Source organism: Vipera berus (assembly GCF_964194415.1).
Source record: "Vipera berus genome assembly, chromosome: 6".
In the NCBI taxonomy this organism is placed as follows: domain Eukaryota; kingdom Metazoa; phylum Chordata; class Lepidosauria; order Squamata; family Viperidae; genus Vipera; species Vipera berus.
The window spans coordinates 63,380,112-63,399,991 of NC_138208.1; the positions used below are offsets into that span (position 1 = coordinate 63,380,112).

At 38.0% G+C, this 19,880-nt stretch overlaps 1 protein-coding gene across 2 annotated transcripts in view; it reads left to right on the forward strand.

Moving 5' to 3' along the window:
* The window catches only part of TMEM184B (transmembrane protein 184B), a 36,476-nt gene extending 16,890 nt beyond the window's left edge, over positions 1-19,586 (forward strand). For both annotated transcript variants that reach the window (XM_081330888.1, XM_081330889.1), the window contains exons 4-9: positions 2,348-2,438; positions 4,124-4,199; positions 8,564-8,655; positions 10,778-10,947; positions 13,000-13,188; positions 15,856-19,586. In XM_081330888.1, the coding sequence (XP_081187014.1) occupies positions 2,348-2,438; positions 4,124-4,199; positions 8,564-8,655; positions 10,778-10,947; positions 13,000-13,188; positions 15,856-16,097 (860 nt within the window). In that variant the 3' untranslated portion in view covers positions 16,098-19,586. The remainder of the gene's footprint in view (positions 1-2,347; positions 2,439-4,123; positions 4,200-8,563; positions 8,656-10,777; positions 10,948-12,999; positions 13,189-15,855) is intronic.
* Positions 19,587-19,880: the final 294 nt, after the last annotated feature.

A 19,880-nucleotide genomic window follows, 5' to 3' on the forward strand; every position in this document is an offset into this window, starting at 1 on the left:
GGCCTGGTGGAGTTTTGTTGGTGGACTTATTTGTTGGAGCAACATTCCATTTGTTTTGTGGACTATTGGCCATTGCTGGTGGATTAACCTTGGCCTGGATTTATTGGGGATAGTTCTGAGGCTGGGTGAAGGGAATTGCTGGGGAACAGTAATAAATTCTCCAAAACCACACTTTGTGCGTGTGTGAGTGAGTGGGGCAGCACACTGTCACAATTACTATAGTTAAGCCAGATGCCGCCCATTCTATGCCTGTTCATTTGGTTTTTCCTACCTAAGTGCAGAACCTTGTTTTTCTCATCACTGAACTGCATCTTGTTGGATAGAGCCCAGTGCTCAAGATCCTTCTGAATTTTGAGTCTACTACTAAAGTATTGGCAATTCCCCCCCAGTTTGGTGTCATCTGCAAATTTGATGAGTTCCCCTTCTCTACCCTCATCTAGATCATTTATAAAGATGTTCTTCAACACTGGGCCCAACACAGTGCCTTGAGGTACTCTACTGCAGGATTCCCTCCATGTAGATGTAATTCCATTAAGGACTACATGCTGAGAGTGCTTGGTCAGCCAAGTGTGAATCCATCTGGTGATGGTATTATGTATCCCATATTGTTCTATCTTACCAAGAGGTAGGCTGTGGTCTACTTTGTTGAATCCCTCACTGAAGTCTTAGTAAACTATATCCACAGCATTTCCCTAATTTAGTCTAATTTAGTCACTTTATCAAAGAAGGCAATAAGGTTTTTCTGGCATGATCTGTTTTATCTGCAATTCTGTATGCTATATGATAGTTGAAATATTCAGTAATAGTCTGTTGGCAAACAGTAAATTGGCCAAAAACATTGGGAAAATTACCATCGCTTAAATACTGGACAAATAAAATAGATTCCAAAAAAGGAATGATTCAATCTTTGTTTTGGATTATTTGAGAAGGTATCTTGTGTTAAATTAGCATATGTTGTTAGAAGTTAATTATTTCATAATAATAAACTAAGTCTAAAACAAATTATACTGTTGATAGCACTATGTGACATTTCAGATGCTGAAAGGCCTCATTATGTATTCTCAATAATATTGAAAATAGACATGTAAGCTGTTATAATGAGTAAGTGGTGGCATCTACTCCCTTTGGATGAGAAACAGATTTGAATTAGGAACTCACCAAATTATATTATGAGTAGTGTGAAGCTACTATTGTTCTAGGAAAGCAGAAACTTGTTCTGTTCTCTTTATAAGAATTTTTAAATGCTGTATTAGCATTCTGTGTTCTTTGGAATGTGATAATTGGGCTAAAATATGCTATTTTATCCTAAAGGCAGATTTTTATTATTTTTATGAGCAAGCTTACCAATGTAATAGCTGCTGAGTATTTGGATAAGAAACCTTGTTAAGTCACTTCTTCATTGAACATACTAACAATTTCACAGACACTAGGGAGCACTATGATTCTAAAAATATGTTTAGATTGCAATGAAAAAGACATCTGAAGATTTGACTTGTTAAATGCTGCAGTTTTTCTTTTGGTTATAGAGAACTTTCTAAAAGAACAAATCAATGCTCAGAATTCATAACTAATTTCAAAATGGATGGTTTAACAGTGTAACACTCAGTGGATCATGAGTGTAATATATATCCTTGCTTGAATACTTAAGTACCAGTTATCTAAAATGCTGATCTGGATTTCTTTTTAGAGAACATAGAGATCACTGTCTGTAGAATCTGGCTTGGATGCTGAAGGTGCTTCAGTCAGAATAACTTTGAGATAAATTTTGTCTAATGGAAGAATTAATTGTTTTCTAATTTCATTTAATGATCATTACATACATGGATATAAATATTATGAAATGCTGTATTGGTTTCCTTACTGCTTTTTTCCCACCATTTCTGTTTACTCTGCTAGCTCTGGCAACAAGCAAATAATTTTGTCTTGAACAATTTATTTGCTGTAGCTGCCAATAATGACTTTTCTGTTTTTAGCAGCATCCATCATATCTCTAAATCATTTTTAATGAACCATTTAAAAAAGCACATCTCATTATTGAAAAAGCAGATTTTTAAAAATCACAAGCACAATGCAAAAATCATCAAGGGCATTTTTCAAACACTCATTCTTACAGTGACCTCTTCTTACAATGACATTTTGCTTATACTGAGCAATATTTTACTAGCTTAATATGTGCCTTTCTTTCTTCCTTCCTTCCTTCCTTCCTTCCTTCCTTCCTTCCTTCCTTCCTTCCTTCCTTCCTTCCTTCCTTCCTTCCTTCCTTCCTTCCTTCCTTTCTTTCTTTCTTTCTTTTTCTTTCTCTCTCTCCTTCCTTCCTTCCTTCCTTCTCTCTCTCTTTTTTTTGCAGCTTTTGTCATCTATAACTTCCTTAGCCTTTGCTATGAATACCTAGGTGGAGAGAGTTCCATCATGTCTGAAATTAGAGGAAAGCCTATAGAGTGAGTATTTGGTGTTTATATACATATACGTACTTTATGTTTTAGGACAGCAGAAGGTTTGAAAGAGGTGCTTTGTGCCATATGGCAGGGCTTTTCAACCTTTTCACCCATTGTACCACTTTTAGGATATGGCAACATCAGAGTACCCTAGCAAGGTGTCAAAAACTTGATGACCAAAAAAAAAAAAGGAAAAAAGTGATGAAGTACAGGTAGTCCTCAACTTACAACAGTTCGCTTAGTGACTGTTCGAAGTTACAATGGCACTGAAGAAAGTGCCCCCCAAGGCACAGCCGAGCAAGACACCTGCCTGCCCGCTTGGCGGTGCTCTTCCTCCTCTCCAAGGTTTTCATTGTTGTGAGCATTTCTGTTGAGGATTGGCGGTGGGGGGGTATTTGGTTTTTATTCCCCCTCTCTCTGCTGGGTGGTGGCAGCAGGTTTTGGTCACTTCACATGACCCTGGGACACTGACCGTCATAAATATGAATCAGTTGCCAAGCATCTGAATGTAAATCACAAGACCCTGGAAATGCTGCAACATTCCAGCTGATTGGCGCTTCTTCTGGGCTCAGAAGCGCCAGGATCAGTGCCGAGCTCCAGCTGGAGCCTGGCACTGATCCTGGCACTTCCGCTGAGCCCTGACAGCCCTGCAGCTCCAGCTGTTTCTCGCTCAGGCTTGTGCAGTGCTGCCACTGGTTCAGCTCATTCCCCTCCCCCGCTACCATTTTTCTAGGATGGTCACGTATCACCAACCTGGTGCCAATGTACCACAGGTGGTACCCATACCACTGGTTGAAAAGCCCTGCCATATGGATTGTGAATGAAGCACTCACTTTGAATGGTTCAAGAACATTTGTCTTTTGCAAGGCTTGTACAACTGAAAATTGTTCCACCTCTTGCAAAGGAGGTAGTTGCTTTAATGATTTGAAGAGAGATGCTTCATTTATATTCCCATGTTTCCTAAAGCACTTCTTTCAGATGCTTTGCAATATAATCATTCTCTATTTGGTGGGAGAAAGACTAGACAGATATCAATTATAGCATTTTTCTATCTCTTCTACAAGAAGCACTCTACAAGAAGACGGTGATTTATATTTATAATTGCAACTCTTGTGATATATAGATAGCATAAAATATATAAGAAATCCAAAATGAAAAGAAACTAATAATAAAAACTAACCCTGATATCGAATAAGATAGTGTTCACCATATCAATATTTTGCATTCAGCTGGTTGATTAATTGGATTGAATTGTAATATTAGTAGCCTTTTAGCCTGTCCAGAATTTAATTTTAAGCATTCAGTATCCAACATCATTTCTGTCTCTGTCTCTGTTTCTATTTCAAATTAACATTGAAATTAACAGGTTCCACACTGAGAACTTGTGGAATTAGCAGTACTCCAGAAATACAAACAATGTAGTGTAGCTCTGTTGAAATTAGTGAGAATTTTGTCTTACAGCAGTGAAAGGAGTATTGAATCTTCCAGATTTAATTTGGCATGAAAAGCATGGTGAAAGAAATGTTTGTGTCCCTGTTTTATTTGCTTCTTTGATAGATTTTACTTAAAAGGGGCACCATATTGTCATTCCCTTGTTATATGCATAAACGTATATTTATTTTATTAAGCCAAATTCCACATAAAATTTTACTTTGTTCTAATTTGACATACTGCTTTGTTGCTTTTAGGTCCAACTGCATGTATGGGACTTGTTGCTTATGGGGAAAGACATACTCGATTGGCTTTCTGAGATTTTGTAAACAGGTATGGATTGACAATATCAGACTGAAAAACTGAGTACTATCACAGTGATTTTCTTTTCCCCTCCATGGCATATTTCAAAGGGTGATCTCTTGAGATTATTTAAGATTTATCTCATTGCAAGAGGTTTGACATCAGTGTTGATGAGTGGATGTATCCAGGAAATTCTTTTCTTGTTCTCTCATAACATTTTAATTTCAAATCTTACAAATAGTTATGGGAATTAGTCCTCCATTTGTGACAACTTTAAAAATTAGAACTGGGAAAAAACAAAATTATTTAGTTCCCTTTTAAACCATGAGTTTGTGGCAATGAAGGGTGAGTTATGGAACAGGAAATTATGAATTGAAATTTCACTAGCTTCACTGATGTAAGTCGTCACTTCAATTTTCAGCCAAGAGCCTTGCAATTGAAGAAGCTTTTTTGGTATATAAACTAAACTTAAAAGAAAATAAAAAGTTCAAGGAAAAAGAAAAAAGAAGAAAGAGAAAAGTAAGAATATAATAAAGAATGAGAATATATGTATAAAGAAGTGACTTCCAATAACAATAAATGCATAACAAATTTAGTAACTTAATAACTTTTCACCTTCTCTAAAGTTATAAACATTTATCATCTTCAATACTGGTATCAGCAGAAAGTCCAAAAAAGTAGCTGAAGTAGTAGTAGTAGTAGTAGTAATAGTAATAGTAATAATAATAATAATAATAATAATAATAATAATAATAATAATAATAATAATGCCATGTTTCCCCAAAAGTAAGGCCTACCCCAAAAATAAGCCCTAGTTTTGGGACACCTAAAAATCAAACTAAGGTGGGGGTACGGTGTGGATCTGCCTCACAGACAGGCCTCTCCTTGCCGGCCCACTTCTTCTGCAGCCAGGTCTGCATTTCTCAGTCACAGGCCTTTCCAGAAGGCCTGTGCAGCCAAGAACCAAGCTATGAATTCAATCCATAGCTCGGTTCTGCAAGACCTCTGCAGCCGAGGACCGAGCTATAGATTGAATCCATAGTTTGGTACTCGGCTGCATAGGCCTTCCAGAAAGGCCTGACTGTAAAATGCAGGCTGGAATGCAGCTGCAGAAAGCTGCTCCTTCAGCCCCAGAAAAAGTGGACCGGCTGGGCGGGGCTGTTGGTGCCAGAAGTGAGCAAGACATCCCTGGTGCCTCTTTTGGAGGCAAAAAAAGACCTGGTCTTATTTTTGGGAAAACACAGTAATAATAATAGAGTTGGAAGGGACCTTGGGGGCCAGGTAGGAAACCCTATACCATTTCAGACAAATGGTTGTCCAGTCTCTTCTTAAAAACTTCCAGTGTTGGAACATTCATAACTTCTGGAGGCAGGTTGTTCCACTGATTAATTGTTCTAACTGTCAGGAAATTTATAACAACAACAACAACAATATAATGCCTGCAGTGCCTGGAGACAGCAGAATAGAAGAGAAAGAACTGGAGAAGATAACAAAATACAATGACCTACAAATAGAAATAGAATGACTGTGGCAAAGGCAAGGTAGGGTAGTACCAATAGTAATAAACACCTTGGGTGCAATCCCAAAGCAACTGGAGGGCCACTTGAACACCATTGGCATTGACAAATTCACCATCAGTCAATTGCAAAAGGCGGCCTTACTAAGAACAGCTTCCATCCTGCAACGATATCTGTAATACCATCAGTTCAAACATCCACATCTGCTTATCCTAAGTCCTTGGTAAGGACTCGATAGGTAGACAAAAATGCCAAATCCAGTCTGAACATCTGGCTGACTGTGCAATGATCAGTAGTAGTAGTAATAGTAGTAGTAGTAGTAGTAGTAGTAGAGTTCAAAAGGACCTTTGAGGTCTTCTAATCCAAGCAGCAGACCCTATACCAGACATGTCAAACTCGCGACGTCACGTGACATCGCGCAACGTATTGGAGCTTTTTCCCCATTGCCAGCAATGAGGTGGGCGTGGCTTTGTCATGACGTGTCCGGCCTGTGGGACGGCAGTTTGACACCACTTCCCTATACCATTTCAAACAAATGGCTGTCCAATCTCTTCTTAAATCCTCCAATGATGGAGCACCCACAACTTCTGGAAGCAGGTTGTTCCACTGATTATCGTTCTAACTGTCAGGAAATTTCTCCTTAGTTCTAGGTTGCTTCTCTCTTTGGTTAGTTTCCATCCGTTGCTTCTTGTCCTGCCTTCAGGTGCTTTGGAGAATAGCTTGACTCCCTCTTCTTTGTGGCAACCCCTGAGATAGTGGAACACTGCAATGTTTCTATATACAATATAGAAACAATGTATGATTTAGCCATGCATAACTTTTAGTGCTGTAATTATTTTGAGTTCGCTCTTCTTCCACATCTAGCTACTGACAAATTTCTGAAGAGTTTAATAGTTAAGTAGTAATTTGTAAATACTAAAATGAATATGTTTAATGTTTATGTATGCTGAACAGTGTGTGCTTAAAAAGACAGATCATAACAAAAAGGTTGTGATCCTTTAATTTTTGCTTACAACTCAAAAGTTTGGCATGAAGAAATGTATGTACATTGCTTACATGGATAACAAAGGGTTTCTTTGACAACGTTGAAACAACAGGTTTGACTGGATTATCAATCCATTCATTTCTAGGAAGAAGGAACTGCTGTGTGCTTGCTTCTGGCATTCTGTTTGCCTAGGGCAAAAATGGCATTCTTCGATCTCAGAAAGTGATAGGTGATGAGATTCTGAAGAGCCATCATAGGCTTTGATTTGTCTCTTTCTCAGACATCTGCCTGATGACTGGGTAGTTGTGTAGGTCATTTGCTCCCACTTGTTCTTCCAGTATGTCTTAATACTTTTTTTCACGAGGAAGTGTTTAAAAATAAACACTTGTGGGATTGGGCTACAGGAAAATGATTAAACAGTCCCCAGACTGAAGAAGAAGAAGCTCAAATGAACAGTTTAACAATTAGCTTGACATTTTCCAGTTCACAAGTTGGTTATGACTCACTGTTTGGACTGTGCTTGGATTTTAATCTCTTTTGAGTCTTATGATCATCCCTCAAGAATGATCAGAAACAAACTTTTCCTTTTCTTTGACTTTCTTTTCTGTCTGACTGAATGGGCAGCTTCCAGTGGGTATATTATAAAAATATTTCTTTTGAAACTATCTTGGTTTCACTAGGGCCATTATATCTGGGCTGCGAAACATTGGGATGATAACAAAATGGTGACAAATAAGTAAACTTTTCTATATTTCTGAAATACTATCCAGAGGTTAACTGGGTTTTGCAGCCTAGATATGGTAGTCCTGCTCATCCTTATATTGTTCTGTGATTATTAGGCCTAGTTTACATTCAGCTGCATCCAAGACATATAGCTAACATTTCCTGTACTTGAATCATTTCACAGGCTTCCCAAAGGTCTAGTACCCTAGTCTAAGATAGCATATTACATAGCTAAAACATTTCTAAAGTGCTATGTAGGCAGTCACTTAGGCCACCATTAGCTAGTATTGTTCCCTGCCTTCCAACAGTAAACAGAACCACTGCTTTATACTTCATAAGCAGTAGCAAACAAATTTAATAAATAAAGGGCTGGAACATCCTTGGCAATGATGATTATTAGCAGTTTAAAGAATTAGAAATAATTTTTAAAAACTGTAACAAAAGAAGCTAGTGTACAAGAAATCCAATAAAAACTATATAGTACATGATCCTGCCTATTGCTATGTTTATGCATCTGAGAATAAATAGGACAGGAGTATGAAGTTATGTATGAATCTGGCAAGGTTTTTTTCTTGGATCTGTTTATGAATTTCAGGCTGCTGTTTTTTTAAGTACTGTATTGCATCTATGTAAAAGAATGATTTCAGAGTCTAGGTTGCTGTGAAGTATATATATATTTTTTATCTATAGTCAAGGGTTTTTTGAATTCAAGGAAGTTTTTTATGTACTTTATTCACAAAATTTGACTTTGAATTGAACTCAGCTCCTAATAACTTACATGAATATATGATACAGAAATGGTTTCTGAGACATTTCTTGAACTGCCTAATAGCCTGTAGTTCTGCTCCTCCAAGGTGGGCCCTTTTCCACCTTGGGGATCAAACGTGGAGCGAAGCCTGATTGTCTCTTCTAGAACTCAAGTCAGAGAAGTCAAATAAATCATATTTTTACCTTAAGTACAGTTAATTAGTATTCAGACCATATGCTCAAACAGAAGAATGAAAGAAAGTAGATGATCAGAGCTGGTTAAAGAACCCAGGTTGTGCCATTGAGATGTCTTGGGACCACAGCTTTCAGAATTCCCAATCCTGAAAAGATTTAGGAAGTCAACATCTGTATATTTTTTCTTATTCTCATTTTGTCTGCCTTTCTGTTTTCCTTTCCTCCAGGCCACACTGCAATTCTGTGTGGTGAAACCCCTCATGGCAATTATTACAGTTGTTCTTCAGGCATTTGGAAAGTACCAGGATGGAGACTTCGAGTAAGTAAATAGTTTAATTGTAAAGACATTCTTTGTTAAATAATGCATACCTGACATGCAGAAACAAGTCAAGTCTTTATTTCAATCACTGACCAGCAAAATAAAGCTTTGAATGGGAACTAGTTTTTGTAAAAATGAATGCTTGCCGTAAGAACTGGGAGAACAAAAGAGGACTATATGCATAAAAGAGAAGAGCATAATAATAATAGTATTAGATGTAGAAGTGGAAGATCAAACCCAAATAATTCTTTTGGCATTATATTTTAAATGATTGGAGACTGGATGGACACAAGATAAGGGAAAAAACAGTATATTGGTTCTGTACATGGTCAAGCATGCATGTTTTTCTCCCTGTAATTAGTATTTCTTCAGATACTTCTAGGCCCTATTTTTACTGTATTTCCCCAAAAATAAAACCCAGTCTTATATTTTTTTTTGCCTCCAAAAGAGGTACTAGGTCTGTTTTCGGGGAGTGTCTTACCCACTTACCTCAGGACTGCTGCAGACAAGCCTTCCATGCCCTGACACCTGTTTTTTTCGGCCACTCGTGGCAGGATGCCACATGACACGTTGTGCTGGTGCCCCTCACAGCAGGACACAATGTGCCTTGCGCCAGTGCTACCACTTGCGACAGGACACCACATGGTACGTTATGCCGTGGCACGCACAAGTGGCAGCATCGGTGCAACGTACATGTGGTGTCCTGACATGAGAGGTGGCACCGGTGTGACACATCACATGGCCTCCTGCCGTGAGTGGCAGCACCGGCACAACTCACCACATGGCGTCCTGTGAGCAGCAGCACCAGCACGATATGCCATGTTGCCTCTTGCAATAAGCGGCCGCCAGTAACTAGAAGAAGTGGGCCAGCGGCCATGCAGGTTCCTGCTGGATGGGGCTGCTGTTGCTGGTGCCACCGCCACAAGGCAAGGCAGGTGTCGAGCCATGGTTAGGTCTGGCTGTGGGGGCCCTGAGGTAAGCGGGTGTGGGGCTTACCTCACCTCACCCCATTTTGTACAACCAGATGGTGGGACGGAGTGGGCGGGGTCTTAACTAGGGCTTATTTGGGAGATAGGGCTTATAGTAAGTACACATGTAAAAATCAAGCTAGGGCTTATTTTCAGGATAGATATTTTCAGGAAAACAGGTGTGTGTGTGTGTGTGTGTATGTTTGCGAATAAGTGCCTTATATTAGAAGTCTCCAGACAGAATAAAACAAAAGATAATAAGCCAGAATATAGATGGAGCTGATCTTAAATTCAAAACCTTAGATGAGTATCATATGATCTTCATTTGACTTCAGAACAAAAGAAGTGTTGGTAGTGACTTAAATTCTGGAAAGGGAATTACATTACAGAAATAGGATGCCAGAATCAGAAACTTCACACATTGTACTGCACACAGTGATGATATACAGAGCAAAACCATAGCAGAGTCTAAGTCAGATATCGAGGCCTTATAGCATTGCAGATTTGAGCATTATCACCAACATCTTGATTTTGGGTTGGATATATGATGCCTATCAATATTACTACTTTAAAACCAGTATAATGTAATTCCTAAATCATATTTCTTCCAATAGCCTAGCTGTCCATTCTGTGATAACTCTGTAGACTTCTTGTTGTCTCCAGACACTGTCCCAGCATCTGCACAATTCCACCTGATTTTGGCATCAGGGAGAAATAACAGTTAAACATTATTAGCATCCTGATGTCATCCAAATCCTAAGGCATGATGGAATCACCCAGTTCATACAGATGTAACTAATGAGTAGGGCCAAAAAAGAACCTTTTGGCATAACCTAGTAGCCATTGAATTGAATGTAGCTGCCGTAATACAACCTCTAGGAATATTGTAGTTATATGCAGATTCAGTCATAAGGCCATTTCCCTAATTTTCATTTTCATTGTAAAAACACCACTTTACTCTGTTTAGGACAATTCAAAATTGTTTTTAACTGGACTTACTATAATATTATAGAAATAATATGTGTGTGTCTCTCTGCAATGCCCATTGTTTAATGACTGGAGGATATACTTGGGTCAGAGAAAGTCTATGCTGTAAATTTTCTTAAGATAAACAATACTAAAAACATATGACATCTTTTTTTTTTCTTTTCCAGTGTCACAAATGGATATCTCTATGTGACAATTATTTACAATATTTCAGTCAGCTTGGCCTTGTATGCCCTCTTCCTCTTCTATTTCGCCACCCGTGAACTTCTCAGTCCTTACAGTCCTGTCCTAAAATTTTTCATGGTCAAGTCTGTTATTTTCCTGTCCTTCTGGCAAGGTGAGGTGTTGATGCACATGTTTACAACTCGCAAGCACAAATAACTGAGAACATTTAGCAGCTCATTATAATTGAATGATGTTACGTTTGATTTTTTTTTTTAATTTCCGATGCCATTTTGTATGTATGTTGGTTCCACTTTGGTGTAATAAGGCAATTCATTCAGTCAAGTGCCAGGCAGTTTGAGAATCAGATTATTTCCAATTGTCATAAATAAAGGTAAAGGTAAAGGTTCCCCCGCACATGCGTGCTAGTCGTTTCTGACTCTAGGGGCCGGTGCTCATCTCCGTTTCAAAGCCGAAGAGCCAGCGCTTGTCCGAGGACGTCTCCGTGGTCATGTGGCCGGCATGACTACACGCCAAAGGCGCACGGAACGCTGTTCCCTTCCCACCGTAGTGGTCCCTATTTTTCTACTTGCATTTTTACGTGCTTTCAAACTGCTAGGTTGGCAGAAGCTGGGACGAGTAACAGGCGCTCACTCTGTTACGCGGCACAGAAGGTGTTAAATAAACAAATCAATCCAGCAGTTTCTAGGATTATATACTTGAATTTATTCATTATAGTTTATGCAATAAATCCCCCATTTGAATTTAGTATCCCTTCTGGATCAGTACACTATATATAATCAACCACTGGTTAGTATATCTGTGCTTTATGTTCAAAAACATAAGAAATGAAAGCCTGGATTGGCTAGGGAAAACTTGACATCATGTCTTGTATAATATAAATAATTACTTTTCTGAGTCTGATTAGTCATCATTCCAAACTTTGGCTAGTGTAAACAGGCATAAAAGGGTTTTTTAAACTTTTTAAAGATATACAATCAGCAGTGTCTTTTCTGAACAGATTCTGATATGAACTGAATTTTTTTTAGTTTACTGTTTTAGACCATCAGACATGGACTAAGGGAGGTTTTCTTGCAGTGGTTCAGATCCTTAATGTTATCTGAAGTATAGAAGGCGGTTCTAGAGAACTATAGTTCAATAAAATAGGGCATGGATTCTGTCTTATTTCCTATGCTACATGAAATTACTGGAAGAGGTCATTTGGCTCTTTGGAATAGGATGCTATTCAGCTCAACTGGTCTCTAAGAAGAAATGATTACCTTTCAATACAGACTAAATTTCTATAATGAGCTGTATGTGGAAAAAAATTCCGGTATTAAACCCAGAGAAAACAGAGGTGCTCTTGGTAAGAAGAAAGTTGGACTCTGGGATTGAAATTATCTCTGGATTGGGTTGAGAATGAGTAGGTTTACAGTTTGGGGGTTCTCCATGACCCCCAACTATCACTGATTTTGCAACTGAAGTGAGGAGCACTTTTGCACAATTCTGGCTAATGTGTCAACTGCAACTTTCTTTTAGCTGATTGTATGCAGTGACTGCCCTAAGGAGCTGCATTTGGCTTCCATCATTTAGGAAGAAGTAAAAATAGACCTCCTTCACCAAATACTTAACAGTTAACTAGTTAATTTATTTTCATTTTTGATGTTTACTAATTGTACTCAGAAGTTAAAAACAAAGTTGAACACTAAGTATATTTTACACTATTTTATATTGTTATATTCTATTTTGAGATTTGGAATAAACTGTATTAGAATAAAAACACAGAGACATTTAAATCACAGAGTCCAATTCCTTGCTCCATGCAGTAATCCAAATTAAATCATCTACATAAGGTAGTTGTCCATGGTTTTCTTGAGAACCTCAAATGAAGAGTAACTTTCTAGATAATTGGCTTCATTGTTAAAGTATTCTTACCTTTTGTTTTTCAGTGAGAATCTGTTTTTCTATCATTTAAAACCACTACTCCATGTCTTCAAGATGAAAGAAACGACATGGCCTTCCAAAAGGGAGAGAGAGAGAGAATAAGCAATTAAGCAAATTAAGCAAAAAGGCTTAACAAAATGAATGGAAATACGAACCAAAATCAGTAATAATCTTAGTGAGAAATGTTTGCACTAAGATATAAACAATTCATAATAATCCACAGTAAAACAGGTAAAAATGAACACGTGGGGAAAGGAGTCTGAGAATATTTCTTTCATTTCAGGGATGCTATTGGCCATTTTGGAGAAGTGTGGTGCAATTCCTAAGATCCGCTCAGCCAATGTATCTGTGGGGACTGTAGCAGCTGGCTATCAGGATTTCATCATCTGTGTGGAAATGTTCTTTGCAGCTATTGCTCTGCAGCATGCATTCACTTACAGGGTCTATGCAGACAAGCACCTTGATGCGCAAGGTATGGAGGTCATTACTGAATCTGCAATAAAAAGCTGACTTAATTCACTCTCTGAATACTTCATTTGAAAAGTAGAATGCATTTTCCTTTGGTCGTATTTGTACATAGATTAGTACCAGATCTGGTTTTCTTTTTTCTGAACATGGCTATATAGAGTTGAAAGACAATGTTATATAGGTCACCATCCTATGAACTCCACCAGCAATTTTCTAGATTTATAAGGACTCTCCTGCATAGATTATGAAATAAGCAAAAGGCAACTAGAAGGCATATCCCTGTTGAATTGTGCATCTGTGTAAAATAAGAGAAGCAGTTTTGGAATAACAGTCTTAAAATGAAGAGAGTAGAAATATTGAAGGCACAGGAAAGCCAAGTAGTATTTTGACCACTAGAATTCACCTCCAAGGATGCAAATACAGTCATCATTACAAGTCTTGTGTTCACGTACTTTTTTAATATTAAAAGAGGGCTGAGTGCTTTTATTTCTATTATAAAAGGTCCTTGATGTTCTCTTTGCTTGGTTGTTTGCTTGCAACAGTTTAATTACCCAAAGTAGGTAACATCATCAGTGCTAGTAGGGAGTGGGGTTTGTTCTCAATTTACATTGTCCTGTCAGTGTTGATGGGAATGGTCTTGGTGGTTCTTTAATTGGCCTATTTGCTGTTAGTATGTTTGTCAGTTTCTTGATTGCAGTATTGTTTACTTCTTGATTGTTAGTCTGATATTAATCTTGGTGTCAAAGAAGTAAACAGTACCCCTATCAAGGCACTGCCAAACAAGCTAATAGTAAACAGGCTAATCAAAGAATAACCAAGACCACTCCCGTCAGCATTGACAGGGCAATCCACTACAATATAAATTGACAGCAAACCCCATTCCTCACTAGCATTGATGATGTTACCTAGTTTAGGGAATGAAACATCCGCAAGAAAACAACCAAGCTCAAGAGAGCACCAAGGACCCCCCCCCTCATTTCAACCTTGAGCTACAAATATTCTCTTTTATTGGTATTTCTATTGTGTTGTTCAGAACTGATTGTATAGATATTTTTTTTCTGCATTGCTTGAGTAAGAGTTCTGGGTCAAGAGCATTGGTGAAATTGGGTGGCGGGTAAGAGTAAAGAATTCAACTTGCTATACTACCTGAGAATTGCTTGCCATTTCAGACTGTTGTTTCCCATATTTTCCTCTCTTTTTTTTCTCCTCCTTTTCTCTTTCCCTTGCTTTGGGCTCTGGTATCTGGCGCAGCTGTTCCATCATATGGTCCATATGGTAGGTGCCAAGCTCTCTCTGCACTTGTTTGTTTCTTCGTTGTTGAGGCACTTCAGCTTCCTGCACTATTTCTCCTAAGTCATATGTTAGAAACAGCAAATATTTGTACTTTGGGGAAATCATCAATAAAGTGGGAGGCCTCATTAAACGTATTTCCTGAACACTACAAAAGTTCTGCCTAATAGGAACAGCTGTAATGAAAACTTTAAAAAACTCCACAGCTGCAGTTCAGTGTCTCTAATGGGTTTGTACACAATATGACTCAGTGCCTTCAGTAACGAAGTATTAGTATATAAGATGATATGAAACTCTATTGCTTTTGCTGCAGTAGATTACAGGTAGTCCTCGCTTACTAACTGCCTCATTTAGTGACCATTAAATTTATGCTGGTATAAAAATTGCAATCGATTTATGATCATCATAGTATCCCGCAGTCACTTGATTGCCATTTGTGTACTTCCCGTGGATTAAGGGAGAACATTGAAATAAAATCATTAAGTTGTCATTTGCTGTTTCACTTATAAACAGACTTGATGGTCTCAATTATGGGTGCTAAGCAAGGACCACTTGTAATATGCCCACACCTCTGGAAATTATCTATACTATAGGTTATAACTGCTTTTGTTTCTTTAATTGATACAGTGTACTGTCCAAAATATTCTGATGATCTTTTTAATATTTTAGTTCAATCATAATAGGCATATTGTGAATAAAAGTAGCAAAGGCATTGTTATTTTTTTCTGTAACTGTATGTGATCTACATTAGCGGTCCCTAATCTTTTTGGGCACCGGCAACTGGCTCCGTGGAAAAAGATTTTTCCGTGGACTGGGGGGGAGGGGTGGGGGGACATGGTTTCGCACTCTGCCTACCTCCCCCATGTCTGCAGATGGGGGCTTTGCTGGTTTGCGTGGCCTGGTTTCCAGTGCACTGCAGACCAGTGCTGATGCACCGCTTCGGGGTTGGGGACCCCTGAACTACACCATTGGTAGGCAAATACAGATTTTCTAATTTCTGATTCACAATTTACAGACTCCTCTTTTTTTAAAACAGCAACAGCAAAATGACTCACTGACTTCAAGTTATATGCTAAATAAATAAGATTTTACAGTTTTATGTATTTTAAGAAAATTCTGGTCAGCTTACAAAGATAAGATTTAGAGTTGGAGTTGATATTTTTATGAAAGAACTGAAAAGAACAAAATATACTTAAAATACATTCACTCCTAATTTGAGGTAGTATCCAAATTTCTTTACTTGTCAAAATTAATTCCTGCCTAATTCATGCCCTTGTTAATATATGGGCACCAGGAGAAACGACTGTAGGTAGCTTTTGATCAGGTTTTTGGGATAACTAGAGAAAAGCTTCCATTTTTCATATACTGTATCTCTTTCTAGGACGGTGCGCCCCAATGAAGAGCATCTCTAGCAGCCTTAAGGAGACCATGAACCCCCATGACATTGTCCAGGATGCTATCCATAATTTCTCCCCAGCCTACCAGCAATACACACAGCAGTCCACCCTGGAACATGGACCAATGTGGCGGAATGGCAGTCATATAATTTCACGTTCTCATAGCACCTCTGGTGTCCGTGACAATGAGAAGACCCTGCTTTTGAGCTCGGATGATGAGTTTTAAGGGGTTGGTGGATCATGCCATAGTCTGGAACTTTCCTTTATTTATTGAACCAGAAAACAGGTTATATTCCTTTTTTTACATGGTGCTCAAGTCAGGATTGGGCACCTTCTGATGCCAATTGTAAGCAAGGACCGTCATGGCTAATGCGGGTGGTATGGACTTCCTTTTCTAAAAGCTTAACTAGTGCACATTTCACTTAATAAAGAAAAAAAATTAAAAAAACAGTAAATTGTAGCCTAAAACAGAGGTGTAAGATGAGTAAAACATATTTTGTTTTCATAGTTTTTAGGTGATTTGTAAGGTAAAGGGCTGGTAATACAAAAATCAGACAAATGATTTCCAAGAAATGAGGCTGTATGTTTATTCACTTGTTAAATTATTTGAAATGAAACTAGCAGAAAAATTCATTTTTTCAATTTTTCAATTCTGATTATTTGAGGATAGAATCTCATCCTTAGCTATTGCCCTGTTAATTTGTTCTATTAAGTTTTCAATGGTGACCAGGATTTATTTTAATTAATATTCCATAGTATATGTGCAATTAGCCTTTGCAAAGGATCCAAAGTGTGAATGGGAGAAGACAAGAAATTCTGGATTGAAACAATCCATAGCATCTTTTTCCTGATGTAGAAGTGAAATATAGCATTTGTGGGTATTTTTTGCAAAACAAAACAAGATTTTTCCCATCTGTAGAGAAAGACATCTAAGAACCTAAGTGTCAGAGAAAGCTGCCCAAGATACAAATGTATCTATCCGGATGCATATTCCCAGGAAAGTTGCTCAATAAATAGAAGCATGTATCCCACATATATTTTTCATTATGGGTGAGGGTCATGTTGAATTATTTTTCTTCAGGCCTCATCTGATCTTCCTACATACCAGATCCAAATGTGCAAGCCTGCTTCCCTCCATTGATTTAATTAGTTACTGTATGCACTGTTAGAATCCTGTTGCCCCTTTGTCATTCGTGGTTTTTTTTCTGGAGGAGCAATTGTACAAGCAGTGATACATACATCTCCTTTGCCTTGTCTGTTTTTGAGCTGTGCATCTCCTGGACTTTAAATTCTATAATACATTTATGGCAAAGTTACCATTTGTCCCTTCTGCTGTAAATATTTTACCTATGTTAATAGTTAATTTAAGTGCAGTGGAATGGAATTTGCCTAAGATGGAGAACATTCCAGCTTCCCTTCCCTTAGTCTTGTTCTGCTCCATTCTGGCCAAGAGATTTAAACATATCTATGTGGTGTGTAGGTATTATCTTCGCCATTATTTTCTACAACCCATAAGATTAAAACATGTTGATCTCATTAGGCATGTTGTATCTTTTATCTAAGAATCACAGGCTCCCTTTGCAAGGAGTAAAATCTGCTGCCACTGGTTTTGCCAGACACGTTTTAAAGTTGAGAAGGGCAATCAGATTAATTGCAATATGTTGCACGTCTTTGTTGTTGTTGTGGTTGTGGTAACTGTGCCTGTTTAACACATTGCTGCATAAAAGGGGGATAACATTAGGCCCCTCCTGAGTCTCCTGCATGCTGGTTCTGTTCTAAGCCACGATCTCCCACAGCATGTGGTGGTTATTTGGCACTTTTTCTTATGGTGCTTTTTAATCCTTTCACTGGAGAGTCTATATGAGGATCTCAGGGGAGTTGACTGTATTGCTCCTTTTCTCTGTGCCTTAATATTCTCACCTCACACACACACACACACACACACCACATTATAGCAAAGACAGATTTCTACAGCAATTATTAGTATTCTTTAGCAAAGCTGTACTTATTTGGGCAAGCATCCTTTGTCCAAATTGTATTTGTTTGGGCAAAATGTATTTGTGTGGAGCTTGGGAAGTTTGCTGAAATTTGTGTAATTTTTCCTGGAGAGATAGAGAGTCTGTGGCTGCTGTCATCATGATTTGCACTTCCCTTTTTCCAGAAGACATTGGAGAGAATTTGGATGATGGAGGACAAAAGCTCCCTTTGCATTTTCTGCTTGAAATAGCTAGAGAACTTGAGATATGAAGAAATGAAGACAGAACAAGAACATGTTTCTGTATGCACACAATCATCAGCCTTGCTTCATATGACTTGTACAATATACATATATACATACATATATATGTATATATATATTCATATGCACTAAATTTTAAAATCCTTTTAACCAATTAAAATAACAGACCAGTGGCAGCAGAACTCTGATGCTAAGTTCTTTGCAACTCTTAGTAAAGGATGGTTGAACACTATTCTTGCATAAATTATGGAGTTCAGCTCCCTGCAACTGGGGAGTAAGGTCAGTTCAATTATCCTTTAGTGCCAGCAGTAGGGAATTTTTATTGAATAAGATGACATAGGACATCAATATTTCAAAGAGACGTTGAAATTAGCATTTTTCTGCTGTTTATTAAAGAAGCTGGACCTTTTTCTAGCGTTTACCTTGGGTAGGAGCCAGGAACAGTGCTGCTGCTGCTGCTTTAAGGAATGCACCCACTGAAGTTAAGGTGACTTTTACAAAGTAGCAACATCATTTTTTCAGGCCTCTCATGCACTTCCAAATAATGTTTGAAACATGCACAGTCTTTCTATTTATTTCAGCGCTACTTTGCTTCCAAATAATTTTCCTAACTCTAATTCTCAGTATACCTTGCTAATACTTGCACGTGTGAAAAGTTTTCAGCATTAGCCTCCTTTTTAATAGAATGGGTGAATAATGTGACTGACTTGCAGATATTTCAGTGTTGGGGAGAGCTCTATTTTTTATTTGTATTAATGTATACCATATATATGTATACTATGCGTACAGACTGATTACATTGAAGCAACCTATATGAAGTTTTAAGTAATTTGATGCCTACAAAGCAAGTACTTTGGGTCCAATAATAGTGTGACTGATTAAAAATTAGAGCCATATGAAAGCACCAGTGCTGTGTGATGGGAAGAGTTTATTGTATATCCATACAGGAAAGAGATGAAAGGGATTGCTCAATGATTGTCCATCCCAGTTAAGGTTCTTGGGAGACTGACCATTTAATACATGTGATTATACATGAGTCCCATCAAAATAATATTGGCACTGCCTGGTTCCTGTTCAACTTCTCTCTCTCTCTCTCTCTCTCTCTCCCTCCCTCCCTCCCTCCCTCCCTCCCTCTCTCTCTCTCTCTCTCTCTCTCTCTCTCTCTCTCTCTCTCTCTCTCTCTCCCTCCCTCCCTCCCTCCCTCCCTCCCTCTCTCTCCTTGTTGATTTTTTTGCCATGTACCATAACTGCAAGCTCTTTTTTTACTATTTTTCCATATAGTTCAGTTATTTGTATATAAATGGGGGGAAAAACTATATAATAAGACAGAGTTACCTAGTTTTGTATCTACCATGTAATAACTGATGTGAGTTCAGAGACCAGCTGTTGTCTCTATTTTGTTATTTGTGATGTTATACTGCTTTGGGGAAACATGCAAATATGACAAATAAAGATATAGAGATAATATAGATTGTATTTAATGTGTTTCTGCTGTTTTTGTTCGTTTCCTTTCGCATTTTTTTTCTGGAATTACTTTTTGAAAGGTATCGATTTTTATTCTACACCTTGCAAAGGATGCAGAGAATTATTTTAAGACAAAGGGTTACATGACACATGGGGAAGACTGTTGAAAAAGGCAGGTACCTCCAGCCAACGAATTTTTCCACTTGATACAGAAGTACTATACACAGAATTATTCTAACATAATTGATTCAATGTGAAGGATTCAAAATCCAGTAAAGATCATTTTCTGTGCCTGAAATAATACTT